This window comes from Mustelus asterias, unplaced genomic scaffold (genome assembly GCF_964213995.1).
Source record: "Mustelus asterias unplaced genomic scaffold, sMusAst1.hap1.1 HAP1_SCAFFOLD_77, whole genome shotgun sequence".
NCBI classification, from domain to species: Eukaryota; Metazoa; Chordata; class Chondrichthyes; order Carcharhiniformes; family Triakidae; genus Mustelus; species Mustelus asterias.
This window is the reverse complement of record NW_027590136.1, coordinates 1,385,850-1,402,126: the sequence shown is the minus strand read 5'-3', so window position 1 is coordinate 1,402,126 and position 16,277 is coordinate 1,385,850. Positions and strand designations below refer to the sequence as shown.

General features: G+C 45.9%; 1 protein-coding gene and 1 long non-coding RNA gene across 2 annotated transcripts; one reads left to right on the top strand and one right to left on the bottom strand.

Annotated features, from left to right (window-relative positions):
- Positions 1-1,395: 1,395 nt before the first annotated feature.
- LOC144483782 (uncharacterized) lies at positions 1,396-15,676 on the bottom strand. Its single transcript, XR_013496041.1, has 3 exons — positions 15,450-15,676; positions 14,361-14,472; positions 1,396-2,330 (listed from the first exon to the last, which is right to left on the bottom strand). It is a non-coding gene; the product is annotated as an uncharacterized LOC144483782 (long non-coding RNA).
- On the top strand, positions 5,607-13,711 carry LOC144483760 (uncharacterized). Its single transcript, XM_078202305.1, has 3 exons — positions 5,607-5,687; positions 6,990-7,094; positions 11,308-13,711. The coding sequence occupies exon 3, from the start codon at positions 11,652-11,654 to the stop codon at positions 12,498-12,500; it is 849 nt and encodes a 282-aa protein (XP_078058431.1). The 5' UTR covers positions 5,607-5,687; positions 6,990-7,094; positions 11,308-11,651; the 3' UTR covers positions 12,501-13,711.
- Positions 15,677-16,277: the final 601 nt, after the last annotated feature.

The following is a 16,277-nucleotide window of genomic DNA, read 5'->3' as shown; positions in this document are numbered from 1 at the left end:
AACTGAGACACACACACACACACCCAAGTGAGAGCGCTCCAGTGAACTGACTGTGGATAGAGCTTTAACCAGTTACACAGCCTGAAAAACACCACACCATTCACAGTGGGGAGAAACCATACATGTGGTCTGTATGTGGATGAGGCTTCAACTAATCAACCAACCTGGAGAGACAGAAGGACACCAACACCATGGACAAACCGTGGAAATGTTAGGATTGTGGTAAAGGGTTCAATTATCCATCCCGGTTGGAAATCCATCGATACGGTCACATTGGGGCTGGGAAAATGGAGAAACCATGGAAATGTGATGATTGTGGGAAAGGATTCAATTATCCGTACTTGCTGGAAAACCATAGACACAGTCACACTGGAGAGAGGCCATTCATCTGTTCTGTGTGTGGGAAAGGATTCACTACCTCATCCCACCTGCTGTTACACCAGCGAATTCACACTGAGGAGAGGCCGTTCAGCTGCTCCACCTGTGGAAAGGGGTTCTCATGTTCATCCAACCTCAGTGCACATCAGCGAGTTCACACTGGGGAGAGATCGTTCACCTGCTCCTTGTGTGGGAAGGATTTTGCTGGGCCATCCGGTCTTTGGTCACACCAGCGAATTCACACAGGAGAGAAGCCATTCACCTGTTCTGTGTGTGGTAAGAGATTCACTCTGTCATCTAACCTGCTGTCACACCAGCGAGTTCACACAGAGGAGAGACCGTTCAGCTGCACTTCCTGCGGAAAGAGGTTCAGGTCTTCATCCAACCTCAGTGCACACAAGCGAGTTCACACTGGGGAAAGGCCGTTCACCTGTTCCACGTGTGGGAGGGAATTCACCAATTCATCCGGCCTCCTGTCACATCAGCGAATTCACACTGAGGAGAAGCCATTTATTTGCACAGACTGTGGAAAGAGTTTCAGGCAGTTATCAATCCTCACTGCTCATCAACGGACTCACACTGGGGAGAGACCATTCACTTGCTCCATGTGTGGGAAGGGATTCACTCAGTCTGGCAGCCTGCATTTACATGAGCTCAGCCACACTGGGGAGAGGCCATTCACCTGCTCTGTGTGTGGGAAGGGATACACTCGGTCATCCCACTTGCTGACACATCTGCAAGTTCACAATTGTCAGCAGGAGTTGGATTTTGCTATTACTGCAGCTGTTAATCACATCCAAGATTGATAGTCTGACGATATTTGGTTTGTTTTTGCTGACATTAACAATCGCTACAACTGGCTGAAGTTTAATATTCTGAAATGTCACTGATTTTCAGGGCTGCTGTGTCCTTTTTTGACAGCACCATATGTGATTTTTTTAATTCAGGAACTCTCAACAGGACCCGGCACTGCACTGGCAAAGATATTCATAGTAAGAGATTGAACAACACCAGGTTAAAGTCCAACAGGTTTATTTGGTAGCAAATACCGTTAGCTTTCGGAGCGCTGCTCCTTCGTCAGATGGAGTGGAAATCTGCTCTCAAGCAGGGCACAAAGACACGGAAATCAAGTTACAGAATACTGAGTAGAATGCGAATCTCTACAGCCAACCAGGTCTTAAAGATACAGACAATGTGAGTGGAGGGAGCATTAAGCACAGGTTAAAGAGATGGAGGGAGCATTAAGCACAGGTTAAAGAGATGTGTATTGTCTCCAGACAGGACAGCCAGTGAGATTTTGCAAGTCCAGGCAAGCTGTGGGGGTTACTGATAGTGTGAGATAAACCCAAGTTCCTGGTTTAGGCCGTCCTCATGTGCGGAACTTGGCTATCAGTTTCTGCTCAGCGACTCTGCGTTGTCGTGTGTCGTGAAGGCCGCCTTGGAGAACGCTTACCCGAAGATCAGAGGCTGAATGCCCGTGACCGCTGAAGTGCTCCTCCACAGGAAGAGAACAGTCTTGCCTGGTGATTGTCGAGCGGTGTTCATTCATCCGTTGTCATTGCGTCTGCATGGTGCTGGCAGCTAATTAGTGGAAAGTATCACTCGTGTAACCACGACATAGTCGCAGAATGAAACAGATTAGTGTTCCCTCTGTATTGTGCAGCCTTGTGATTGTGCTAAAGGCCATCACTTTCAGATCTGAAAAGTGCCTGGGTCAAGGTCAAATTACCCCAGAAAGGGACATTTTCTCTCTAATCTGAAGCAACAGGTGAAGCAAATCATTTCACACTGAAACACATCTTCAATGTTGCGGTAGTTTGTTCCGTTACATACTTGGTGGTCACGTGACTCTGGTTGCAGCATTCCTGAGCCTCATTGGAGGGATTCCTCACATGAGCCGAGTTTGAGGAGAGTATCTCTGGCCTCCAGTGATGCAGCCGCTGAATCTATTCCTGGAAAAAACACATTTGGAATATTGTGATAATGCTGTCTGAATCCATCAGGACAATTTTGTATTCAAGTGTGGGGGGGATAATGTTCACTGTTTTATATTCGGGTCTGGGGGGGATAATGTTCACTGTTTTATATTCAGGTCTGGGGGGGGATAATGTTCACTGTTTTATATTCGGGTCTGCGGGGGGGTAATGTTCACTGTTTTATATTCGGGTCTGGGGGATAATGTTCACAGTTTTATATTCGGGTCTGGGGGGGATAATGTTCATTGTTTTATATTCGGGTCTGGGGGGGATAATGTTCTCAGTTTTACATTCAGGTCTGGGGATAATGTTCACTGTTTTACATTCAGGTCTGGGGGATAATGTTCACTGTTTTATATTCGGGTCTGGGGGATAATGTTCATTGTTATATATTGGGGTCTGGGGGGGATAATGTTCACTGTTTTATATTCGGGTCTGGGGGATAATGTTCACTGTTATATATTGGGGTCTGGGGGGATAATGTTCATTGTTGTATATTTGGGTCTGGGGGGATAATGTTCACTGTTTTATATTCGGGTCTGGGGGATAATGTTCACTGTTTTATATTCGGGTCTGGGGGGGATAATGTTCACTGTTTTATATTCGGGTCTGGGGGGGATAATGTTCACTGTTTTATATTCGGGTCTGGGGGATAATGTTCACTGTTTTATATTCGGGTCTGGGGGGGGATATTGTTCACTGTTTTATATTCGGGTCTGGGGGAGATAATGTTCACTGTTTTATATTCGGGTCTGGGGGGATAATGTTCACTGTTTTATATTCGGGTCTGGGGGGGATAATGTTCACTGTTTTATATTCGGGTCTGGGGGAGATAATGTTCACTGTTTTATATTCGGGTCTGGGGGATAATGTTCACTGTTTTATATTCGGGTCTGGGGGGATAATGTTCACTGTTTTATATTCAGGTCTGGGGGGGATAATGTTCACTGTTTTATATTCGGGTCTGGGGGGGATAATGTTCACTGTTTTATATTCGGGTCTGGGGGGGATAATGTTCACTGTTTTATATTCGGGTCTGGGGGATAATGTTCACTGTTTTATATTCGGGTCTGGGGGGGATAATGTTCACTGTTTTATATTCGGGTCTGGGGGGGATAATGTTCACTGTTTTATATTCGGGTCGGGGGGGGGTAATGTTCACTGTTTTACATTCGGGACTGGGGGGATAATGTTCATTGTTTTATATTTGGGTCTGGGGGGGATAATGTTCACTGTTTTATATTCGGGTCTGGGGGGGATAATGTTCACTGTTTTATATTCGGGTCTGGGGGATAATGTTCACTGTTTTATATTTGGGTCTGGGGGATAATGTTCACTGTTTTACATTCGGGTCTGGGGGATAATGTTCACTGTTTTATATTCTGGTCTGGGGGAGATAATGTTCACTGTTTTATATTCGGGTCTGGGGGGGATAATGTTCACTGTTTTATATTCGGGTCGAGGGGATAATGTTCATTGTTTTATATTCGGGTCTGGGGGCGGGGGAGATAATGTTCACTGTTTTATATTTGGGTCTGGGGGGGGATAATGTTCACTGTTTTATATTCAGGTCTGGGGGAGATAATGTTCACTGTTTTATATTTGGGTCTGGGGGGGGATAATGTTCACTGTTTTATATTCAGGTCCGGGGGGGATAATGTTCACTGTTTTATATTCGGGTCTGGGGGAGATAATGTTCACTGTTTTATATTTGGGTCTGGGGGATAATGTTCACTGTTTTATATTCGGGTCTGGGGGATAATGTTCACTGTTTTATATTCGGGTTTGGGGGGGATAATGTTCACTGTTTTATATTCGGGTCTGGGGGGATAATGTTCACTGTTTTATATTCGGGTCTGGGAGATAATGTTCACTGTTTTATATTCGGGTCTGGGGGATAATGTTCACTGTTTTATATTCGGGTCTGGGGGATAATGTTCACTGTTTTATATTCGGGTCTGGGGGGATAATGTTCACTGTTTTATATTCGGGTCTGGGGGGGATAATGTTCATTGTTTTATATTCGGGTCTGGGGGGGATAATGTTCACTGTTTTATATTCGGGTCTGGGGGGGATAATGTTCACTGTTTTATATTTGGGTCTGGGAGATAATGTTCACTGTTTTATATTCGGGTCTGGGGGGGATAATGTTCACTGTTTTATATTCGGGTCTGGGGGGGATAATGTTCACTGTTTTATATTTGGGTCTGGGGGGGATAATGTTCACTGTTTTATATTCGGGTCTGGGGGATAATGTTCATTGTCTGGGGTTTGTTCGCTCGGGTTGATTCTGCCGACGGTGCATTCTCAGTTGTCAGAGCTCTCATTAAAAGCCCTAATTTCCAGTCAGTGACTGAGTTGTCTCTGATGGGATGGAGAATCAGAGTGGGGGTAATGTGCTTCATGGACAGCGATGGGTTGGAATGAGTATAAAATAAACTCGCACTACACCAGGTAATTGTGAGAACATTAAAACCATCACAAAAATCATAGCATCATGTTGGAAAACAGAATACTTCGGCTCAATGTTTGATCAATTTTGTTTGATTCAATATTTTGAGTGGCTTGTTGAATTGCTGGTTATTTGTAACGGCAACTCAGCACCATCATTTTGACCATAAACTCGGCCCCGGTGACTGCTGCATTTTTCCAGCACCTTCTGTTTTAATTTTAAGTGGAACCTTAATATCTGCTTAGTACACAGGCCAATTTATCTTTCCAGGGGTGAGTGTGTCTGAGAGGTATGCAATTGGAAAACATTTTCTATTCATCTCCTATATTGCTGCAGTATATATACACTGTTCTCGCTCTGCCAGCAGGGCTGTGGGATTAATTGGATAGATCTTAAGACAGCCCGACTGGGCAGGATGAGCCAAATGGTTTCCATCTGTGATGTATCATTCCATAAAACAGAATATTCAGCATCAGGAGAAAGAAAGTGAAAGAAACCAGTCTCTGTGGGATTTACCCAACCAGTGTGAGCACCTTCAGGAGAGCAAAGAGAGAGGAGGAAACCAGTGGGAAAAGGTTTTTAAAACTCGGGGTATTCCCACAGGAGAACACTGGTTTAAATCAATTTTAGAAATAGAGAATGGCAGCGCACAACTTCCGAGGAATGCATTTTTAAAAATTATTTGATCTTAATTGCACAAGATAATTTTCTATTATTGTCTTTGACAATGACGCCGTTAATTCCCAGGTGCCCCTGCGGGTATGAAAGTGTCCTATTCATTCCACAGGAGCCCATTGCGCAGGCGCAGTGCTATATCTGGAGCGTGCGCAGTGTCACTTTGCTCGGAGCCCTGTGAGTGCGGGAGACGCTCTTTTCAGTGGGTGAGTCGGTGGGGCTGCGGGAGAAATGGAGTCGGGGTCGGGGTAGGGGGGGAGCTCTGGCTTCACCAACATCCGCTGTAGGCCGCACGGCCCGAATAAGACACTGCAGGCCCGTGGTTTACAGCTCCCAGGCTTTTATCCCGGGAACAGGCCCCGGTGAACGGCCACCATCTTGTTTTAGCGGAGACGGAGCGCATGCGCTGCTGTCGGTGACGGGTCACAATGGGCGTGGTTTCAGGGGCTGGTTCAGAACCTCTGTCTTCAGAGGGACAATAGGGAGCAGGGCGCATGCGCAGCTATCCAAGAACATCGGAATAAGAATTCGGAACAGGAGCCCGTCATTCGGCCCATCGAGCCTGCTGCATCATTCAATAAGATCATGTCTACTTTGCTACCCCACCCCGTCCATACCCTTGACTTTCTTGTGGATCAAAACCTCAGCTTTGAATATATTCAATGACCTGCCTCCAATCCTCACTGGTGAAGACAGAGTTCCAAAGATCAACAACCCGCTGAGAGAAAAGATCTCTCTTCATCTTAAATTTGAGATCCTTTATTCTTACTTGATTCCCACACCAGAGGAAACATCCTCTCAGCATCTACCTTGTCAAGCACCTTATATCATATGAATCATAGAATCCCTACAGTGCAGAAGGAGGCCATTCGGCCCATCGAGTCTGTACCGATCACAATCCCACCCAGGCCCCATCCCCACAACCCCATGCATTTACCCTGCTAATCCCCCTGACACTAGGGTCAATTTAGCATGGCCAATCCACCTAACCCGCACATCTTTGGACTGTGGGAGGAAACCAGAGCACCCGGAGGAAACCCATGCAGACATGGGGAGAATGTGCAAACTCCACACAGACAGTGACCCAAGGCCGGAATTGAACCTGGGACCCTGGCACTGTGAGGCAGCAGTGCTAGCCACCGTGTCGCCCTTAAATTCCCAGATGTTTCATTAAGATTACTTCTCAGTCTTCAAAACTCCAAAGAGTACAGGTCCAAGCTGCTCAACCTGAAAGATAAAGCACCTCATTTCAGGAATCAACCAACTGGATCTTCCCTGAACTGCCTCCACTGCAATTTTGTCCCAGCTAAAGTAATTCTGTGCCAGGTTAAAGGAGGAGTGAATGTTTTGAATTTCTGTCCTGGACAGATGCTGATGGATTTTGGAAACTCCTTTTACAGGGGGTTAGAAGGGAAAGATTTACACACAGCAAATTCAGACCAAAAGAAATGTTTGTCTGTCTTGAATTTCTAACCTTGAATTACACCTATAACTTTCCTCATTTACAGGGACAAGATTTGAAGATTGCAACATTTTTCCCGGACACCAATCTCTCTGAGATCTTTTCAGCTGCAGCAGATTTTAAAATGTGAAAACAGTGAAATTGTTTTGAGGTGAGTGTTAGTGAGCTGTAATTTAAATTTAGAGCATGCTCTGATTCCATGGATCTCGGGCTATTATGACTCCTTTACCATGGATGGGGAGGTAATGGTGCAGTGATAGTGTCATTGGATTAATAATACAGGGATCCAGGGCAATGCACTGTGAACCCTGGGTTCGAATCTCACGTTGGCAAATGTTGAAATTTGAATTCAGTAAAAATCTAGAATTAGAAGTCCATTGATGACAATTGTTGTAAAAATCCATCTGATTTAATAATGTCCTTTAAAGAAGGAAATTACCACATCCCCCAGCAATGCAAACCACTCAGTTCAAGGGCAATGAGTTATGGGCAATAGATGGTGACGCAGCCAACACATAGAGTCATAGAGCAATACAGCACGGAAACAGGCCCTTGGGCCCAACTGATCCATGCCAACCATGGTGCCCTCCCAGCTTGTCCCAATTGCCCATGTTTGGCTCATATCCCTCTCATCCTTTCCAATTCATGTACATAAGAACATAAGAAATAGGAGCAGGAGTAGGCCATCTAGCCCCTCGAGCCTGCCCCGCCATTCAATAAGATCATGGCTGATTTGAAGTGGATCAGCTCCACGTACCCGCCTGATCCCCATAACCCCTAATTCCCTTACCGATCAGGAGTCCATCTATCCATGATTTAAACATATTCAACGAGGTATCCACCACTTCAGTGGGCAGAGAATTCCAGAGATTCACCACCCTCTGAGAGAAGAAGTTCCTCCTCAACTCTGTCCTAAACTGACCCCCCTTTATTTTGAGGCTGTGCCCTCTAGTTCTAGTTTCCTTTCTAAGTGGAAAGAATCTCTCCATCTCTACCCTATCCAGCCCCTTCATTATCTTATAGGTCTCAATAAGATCCCCCCTCAGCCTTCTAAATTCCAACGAATATCAACCCAATCTGCTCAGTCTCTCCTCATAATCAACACCCCTCATCTCTAGTATCATCCTGGTGAACCTTCTCTGCACTCCCTCCAAGGCCAATATATCCTTCCACGAATAAGGGGACCAATACTGCACACAGTATTCCAGCTGTGGCCTCACCAATGCCCTGTACAGATGCAGCAAGACATCTCTGCTTTTATATTCTATCCCCCTCGCGATATAGGCCAACATCCCATTTGCCTTCTTGATCACCTGTTGCACCTGCAGACTGGGTCTTTGGGTCTCATGCACAAGGACCCCCAGGTCCCTTTGCACAGCAGCATGTTGTAATTTCTTTCCATTTAGATAATAATCCAATTTGCTATTATTTCTTCCAAAGTGAATAACCTCCCATTTGTTAACATTATACTCCATCTGCCAGATCCTCGCCCACTCACTCAGCCTGTCCAAATCTCTCTGCAGACCTTCTACGCCCTCCAAATGATTCACTTTTCCACTTATCTTTGTGTCGTCTGCAAACTTTGTTACCCTACACTCAGTCCCCTCCTCCAGATCGTCTATATAAATGGTAAATAGTTGAGGCCCCAGTACCGATCCCTACGGCACGCCACTCGTTACCATGCACTTCTCCAAATGCTTTTTAAATGTTTAAACCTGCTGTTTGAACCTGCCTCAACCACTTTCTCTGGCAGCTCATTCCATGTACACATCACCCTCTGCATGAAGACGTTGCCCCTCTGGTCCCTTTTAATCTTTCCCCTCTCACCTTAAACCTATGCCCTCGAGTTTTCAATTCCCCGACCCTGGCAAAAAGACAATGTGGGTTCATCCAATCTATGCCCCTCATTATTTAATACACCTCAATATGGTCACCCCCATATTCTCCTACGTTCGAAGGAATAAAGCCCTCACCTGTTCAACCTCTCGCGATCACTCAGGCCCATTAGTCCCGGCAACATCCTCATAAATCTTCTTTTCACTCTTTCCAGTTTATCAATGTTTTTCCTATAACAGGGTTACAAAAACTGTACACAATACTCCAAGTGCAGCCTCACCAACGACTTATACAACTATAACATAATGTCCCAACTCCTATACTCAGTGCCCTGACTGATGAAGGCCAGTGTGCTAAATGCCTTCTTCACCACTCTGTCTACCTGTGCCGCCACTTTCAACAAACTATGTCCTTGTACTCCTGGGTTCCTCTGTTCCTCAACACTCCCCAGGGCCTTACCATTTACTGTGTAAGTCCTACCCTGGTTTGACTTTCCAAAATGCAACACTCACACTTAAGACCATAAGACATAGGAGCAGAATTAGGCCACTTGTCCCGTCAGGTCTGCTCCGCCAACCAATCATGGCTGATATTTTTTTCATCCCCATTCTCCTGCCTTCTTCCCATCACCCCTGATCCCCTTATTAATCAAGAACCTATCTATCTCTGTCTTAAAGATAGTCAGTGACCTGGCCTCCACAGCCTTCTGCAGCAAAGAGTTCCACAAATCCACCACTCTCTGGCTGAAGAAATTCCTCCTTATCTCTGTTTTAAAGGATCGTCCCTTTAGCCTGAGGTTGTGCCTCTGTACTCTGTATTATCTGTACTGAAATCCATTTGCCAATCATCAGCCCACTTCCCTAACCGATCAACTGATCAAGATCTCCCTGTAATTTTTGATAACCTTCTTCACTATCAGCAATACCTCCTAATTTAGTATCGTCTGCAAACTTGCCAACCATGCTTTTTATGAATTTTTAAACGGCCATTCATTTCTCTGTTTGACCTCTGCCCTCCCTGATCAGCTCTCTGCCATTGTCTACCTTCCTCTGCCTCTAATAATGGGTGTATTTTAACTATTATTTCCGCAAGCTATGTCTTGATGAGGTTTTTCCCACTTCACAACTCTGTTCACTGCTGATTTACCATTTTAGAAAGGAATTGTTTCTCTTCCACTGGAGATCATTTCCCTTCCACTTCTGAGCTTATATTGACCAACAAAATCTGATACATTTTTATTCCCTGTAATTCATTCTGCCCACCCTGAAACGTTAATCTTCTTTCTGTCTAAAAGGACGGTCTCTTTCCTCATGTTCACAATTAAAGGGCAGGAGATGGCTGACATTTAAGGGGACAGTAAATTAATATAGGACAGAGATATGTCCAGTGTTATTATATGGTACCCAGATTAGATAATTATGTTGCTGTATAAAATATATTTATTATTATTTCTTGCATTGTAATATAATCCTGTAGCGACGTTATACATTTCCAGTCATAAAGTCATTACAGCACAGAAAGAATCCATTTGGTAACTCGAGTCCATGCTGACTCTCTGTATAACATTCCAGTCCCATTCCCACTCTATATCCCATTCTCCTGAAAGTTTATTTCCTTCAAGTGCCCATCCACTTTCCTTTTTAAATAGGATCCATAGATATGGATGGAGATTTACAACTTTTTGGGAATGAAGTAGGAAAGAATGTTCCATAGAAACTAGAATTGTCTGCTCTGAATTTCTATCCTATACTGACTGTGATGACTTTTGCAAACTTATTTCACAGGATTTTGAATGAGGAATCACAGGCAGAAATCTCAACCGTTCTGAATATCTTGTAATATGGAACTGTAGCTACGTTATATATTTCCAGACGTCTCTGCCCTCAGAGGGCTGTTGGTCTTTTGGATTTCTGTTCCACAGGGACCAGTGGAGGCTGAGGATCATTGAATATATTCCAGTTAGACAGATCTTTGACTGACAAGGGTGTCAAGGGTTATGGGGAACAGACAAGAAGATGGAGAAAAAGCTAATATGTGAGGGGATTTCTTCACTCAAGGATGTGGTAAAGCTTTGGAATTCTCAACCCCTGAGGACAGTGAAGCCTCAGTCATCAACTATTTTCAAGAGAGAGATTGATTGGTTTCTAGATATTGAAGATATCAAGGGATATGGGTTTAGTGTGGGGAGAATGATGCTGAGGTAGATGAACAAATTATCTCATTGAATAGTTTAAAAGGCTCGATGGGCCAAATGGCCAACTGCAGCTCCTATTTGTTATGGTCTCTGTGTCCAGGACAGGAAGCAGTGAGCATGGATCTGTCAATCAGCCTCAATCAGCACCTTCAGGAGAATTGGGAGGGTGAATATTAGATACAGCAGAGTGAGAATGGAGAGAGAGTGTGTGGGATGGAGATTCACAGCTTTTTGGGACTGAAATAGGAAAGAATGTTCCATAGAAACGAGAATTGTCTGTTCTGAATTTCTATCCTGTACTGACACTGATGACTTTTGTAAACTTGTTTTACAGGATATTGAAAGAGGAATCACAGACCGAAATCTCAAACGTCACGTCAGATCTGACAGAGTCATATTCCATGGGAGTTGAATATCATCGGCCTTTGAATCTAGAAGGAGAAATGATTGTCCGGTCTCTTGATTTGAAAAGATTTGAAATGTCACTGTGACTGGAAAAGCACCAACACACTGCCACACTCGAGTGAGAGTGTTCCAATGCACTGACTAAAGAGCTTTAACCAGTTACACAGCCTGAATAAATATCACACCATTCACAGCGGGGAGAGACTGTACACGTGTTCTGTGTGAGGCTTCAACTGATTGTCCACCCAAGAGAGAGGCAAGGACACCTGCACCATGGAGAAACCATGGAAATGTGGGGACTGTGGGAAGAGATACAGATACCCATCAGAGCTGGAAGCTCATCGGCGCAGCCACACTGGGGAGAGACCATTCACCTGCTCTCTGTGTGGGGAGGGATTCACTCAGTCATCCAGCCTGCAGTCACACCAGCGAGTTCACACTGGGGAGAGACCATTCACATGTTCTCAGTGTGGGAAGGGATTCACTCGGTCATCCGACCTGCGGGCACACGAGCGAGTTCACACTGGGGAGAGGCCGTTCACCTGCTCTCAGTGTGGGGAGGGATTCAGTCATTTATCCACCTTGCGCACACACCGGCGATTTCACACTGGGGAGAGGCCGTTCACCTGCACTGTGTGTGGGAAGGGATTCACTCGGTCATCCGACCTGCGGACACACCAGCGAGTTCACACTGGGGAGAGACCATTCACCTGCTCTCAGTGTGGGGAGGGATTCATTTGGTCATCTGACCTGCGGGCACATGCATGCGTTCATACTGGGGAGAGGCCGTTCACCTGCTCTCAGTGTGGGAAGGGATTCACTCGGTCATCCCACCTGCAGAGACACCGGCGCGTTCACACTGGGGAGAGGCAGTTCATCTGTTCTCAGTGTGGGAAGGGATTCTGTGATTCATCCAGCCTGCTGAGACACCAGCGAGTTCACACTGGGGAGAGGCCATTCACCTGCTCTCAGTGTGAGAAGAGATTCACTCGATTATCCAACCTGCGGACACACCAGCGAGTTCACACTGGGGAGAAGCCGTTCACCTGCTCTGTGTGTGAGAAGAGATTCAGTCTTTCATCCGCCCTGCTGAGACACCAACGGGTTCACGAGTTATTCTAGGGGTTGGATTCTGCTGTTATTGTTTCTGCTTTCAATTACATCCAGGACATTTTGTTCAGTCTCACAGTTGGTGAAGTGGGAGGGTCGGAGGGTTTCTTTCTGCTGGACTGGCCGGTCTCATGACTTTACTTCCAGTGGACTGATGCTCTTTGAGTCTTGTTGCGAATACCCGGTTTCAAATTTCACAAGGATCACAGAGTGACAGGGTGTTAGGAAGTTAAGAGTCATTATTTCTGTTTGAAACCCCCTCAAATGTCCATCCAATTTCCTTTGTAATTGTTTATTGACTCCACTTCCTCCACCCTCGTAGGCAGCGAGTTCCAGGTCATTACCATTCACTGCATCAAAATATTCTTCCTCACATCCCCCCTGCATCTCTGGCCCAAAACCATAAATCCCCTCGTCCTTGTCCCATCAGCTAATGGGAACAGCTTTTCTTTGTCCACCTTATCTAAACCTGTCAGAATCTTGTCCACCTCTATCTAATCTCCCCTCAACCTCCTTTGCTCCAAGGGGAACAACCCCAGCCTGACATCGACAATAAAGAACAAACTAACAGAATATGTTAATACCTGAAATCAAATGGGAATGTTTAATTTCTGTTTTAAAGATATTGTGAATATATTGTCCTGGACAATAAAGGAATTGGAATAACTCACCTTGGGTGTGGTTGAATGGAATATATCAATCTGATATTCACCTACAGTCCAGTGAAAGTCTGGAATGTGTAGCTGGAAATCCCTCCCCAACAGCACTATGAGCGTACTTACACCTCAGGCATTGTATCAGTTCAGGGAGGCAGTGTTGGGGTTGACCATGGCCGAGGCAGCTACATACAGCCACATATTCTGTTATAATTGAAGGACTGCAGATTGAATGTGAGGCATTATGGGACTGGACTATCGTGACCACATTCCTGTGACTGCTCAGTTTCTACAATCACCGACCATTAAACCTGCTTAGCAGGGCCCCAACAGAGGACCTGGTGAGAATATTTACTCAGAATGAGTTAGATGATGATGATGATTTCTGTTTGTCAATTTTAAATTTTTTAAAAATTTCATTGGTCTGTTTCCTGTCTGTTTTTTTTCTGTCTGTTTCCATGCTGTAAACCTCTATGCCTGTTTGCCCTGGATCAAACTGACACCCAGGAACTCTCAAATGCTGCAGCTTGAATGTGTACTAATAAACTATTTATTTTATCCAATGATAATTTATTTTTGTTTTTAAGTAGTTTATTAACCTTACCACCTGTTGCTATACTATTTTGATCCTTAGGAACAGAATAAATCTTAGTCACTTAGCAGATACTCACCAAAAATCTAGCTTCTTCTCCTGTGGAAGAGTAAGATCACTTCCTAAAGGCTGAGAAAGTTAGAAAGCAAAACAGCACCTCTTTTCCTTCCTTCCCTGACTCCCTTAATTACCCAACTCTCAGCACTCTATTCTAAGCTGCACTCAAGTGATGCCGGTTCAGAGCTGTTTCTGAGCTGTAGATTCAATACAATACTCACTTGCTGACATGGACATCAAGGCCTGTATGGGTCTCCAGGCCATCATGCACACCATCATGATAAGGAGGATGGAGCTGGTGTTGCCAGCCATGTACATGATGAACAGATTCATGGGCAGCTGTTTCAATGGGCCCAAGGCGATGAAAACAGAAAGTGAGCAGGGTATCAGTAAAGGGGGCCGGTTAGGGGAGGCCATATGCTGATCTTATACCCAGGCCTGGAAGTAAGGATGATGATTAACCCTTTATCACACAGGCTGCTGTGGTTCACCAAGGTGCTTTATCACCATGGACAAACCAGGGGCGTTGTCAGTCACACACTAAAGGCACATTCAAATCCAACTTACTTTCTCAACCAGGATCCGGTCTGTTTCTTGGACGCAGATGTCCGGTAGCTGTTTGTCTGAATATGCGACTGGGTACATGGAGTCTCTCTGGCTATACTGTTGACCACGGCTCCTATGAGAAACAGAAAACACAAATTGGTCACCCTTTCAGGACCTTCTTTAAAGAGGGAGTCTCTCTGTTGAGGACCCCAACGTGGTGACAATAGTGCCAGCATGAACTAAAGCTTGGGCAAACCTCGGACACACACTGCCGTTGTGTCCACTGAACTGCCACGGGAATGGAGGATGGCAGAAGTGGATGAGTGTCAATTGATAAAAAGGGTGCCAATCCACTTGCCCTCCATTTAGGGACCATCATAGATCATAGAACCCTACAGTGCAGAAAGAGGCCATTCGGCCCATCGAGTCTGCACCGACCACAATCCCACCCAGGCCCTACCCCCATATCCCTACATATTTTACCCACTAATCCCTCTAACCTACTCATCTCAGGACACTAAGGGGCAATTTTAGCACAGCCAATCAACCTAACCCGCACATCTTTGGACTGTGGGAGGAAACCGGAGCACCCGGAGGAAACCCACGCAGACACGAGGAGAATGTGCAAACTCCACACAGACAGTGACCCGAGTGGGAATCGAACCCAGGTCCCTGGAGCTGTGAAGCCGCAGTGCTAACCACTGTGCTACCGTGCCGCCCTGGTTTTTGACAAAGTGACAAATCACCAGATGTACCAAATTGTATCTTGAAAACAAACACTGCGGGACATTGAGAGAGATCCAGTTCAGCACCCGGCCCTGGAAACGAGCAGTCGTTCCTCCAACCACCACCGCAGTTGGCACCTGATCAGGTGAAGGGGCCGAAACCAAAAGGGCATCTCAGGGTCATGACCTGGAGAACAGATGCCAAGTGGGGTCTGAGTGGTTTCTGGGGGATTTGAGGGGCTGCTTTGTGGTGAGGAGTTCGGTGAGGGGTAAAAGAGGCGTGAAAAACCCGGGGTTGGGAAGTTTTGGGTTGGTGCTATGTCCCCGGGTCAGTGTGCGGTGGCGTCCCCTCAGGAGAGGCGGGCCGGCCCGGCTTGCCGCTTACTCGAGACCCCGGCTCCCCCGGGCGGCCTCCGCACCTGCTGGTGCCGCTCAGGGTCCGCTTGTGCCAGCGCGCGCGGTTGACAAGTCCCACCCCTGCAGCCATGGCAACGCCGCCGATCGTTAACCGTCCCCCGCTTTCAAATCTGATTCCGATCAAGAGAAGAAGCCGCGCGCTTCCGTCAACAAAACACTCCCGCTGCAATGCGCATGTGCAAGCCCAACCGCCTGAGCGTTCTGCGGGCACCGCCTAAAGTCCCGCCCCACGTCGTCGCCATCTTTGTTAGGGGCGCACCTGTTCCGACTCTCCACCTTCTGTCCAAATGGAGCACATTTGCCCCGCACAAAGATGGACATCACTTAACGTCAGAGATATTTGCAATATTGAGTCCAGATGACCTTTTGTCAAAGCAAAAAGACATAGAAAGTGGGAGATATTTATACTGCAGGGTGAGGGGATGAAAGATGAGCTGTAGCCACAGAAACCAGGGGAAAAGACTGCGAATGGCCGTCACATTCTCTCTTTGGACAGCCATTACAGCACCAGGGACTCAGGTTTGTTTCTCGGCTTGGGGTGACTGTGCGGAGTCCGCACGTTCTCCAGGTGTTCCTGTTTCCTCCCACACATCACCTTTTTCTTCTCATGAAAATCCAGTATTTCCGATCGCCCTGAATGAATTTTGAGGTTCAGGTCAGAGCGAATAAATAAAAGCAAAAAACTGTGGATGCTGGAATCTGAAACAAAACTGAAAATGAACCACTGTGGTAAATGCATCATTCTCAATCTATTTTACTAGGTATTTGTTTCATTATTCAACATTTAACATCGATA

Bases quoted from the DNA above. Each gene is read 5' to 3' on its own strand.
- LOC144483760 (XM_078202305.1), top strand. From the start codon at position 11,652: ATGGAGAAACCATGGAAATGTGGGGACTGTGGGAAGAGATACAGATAC.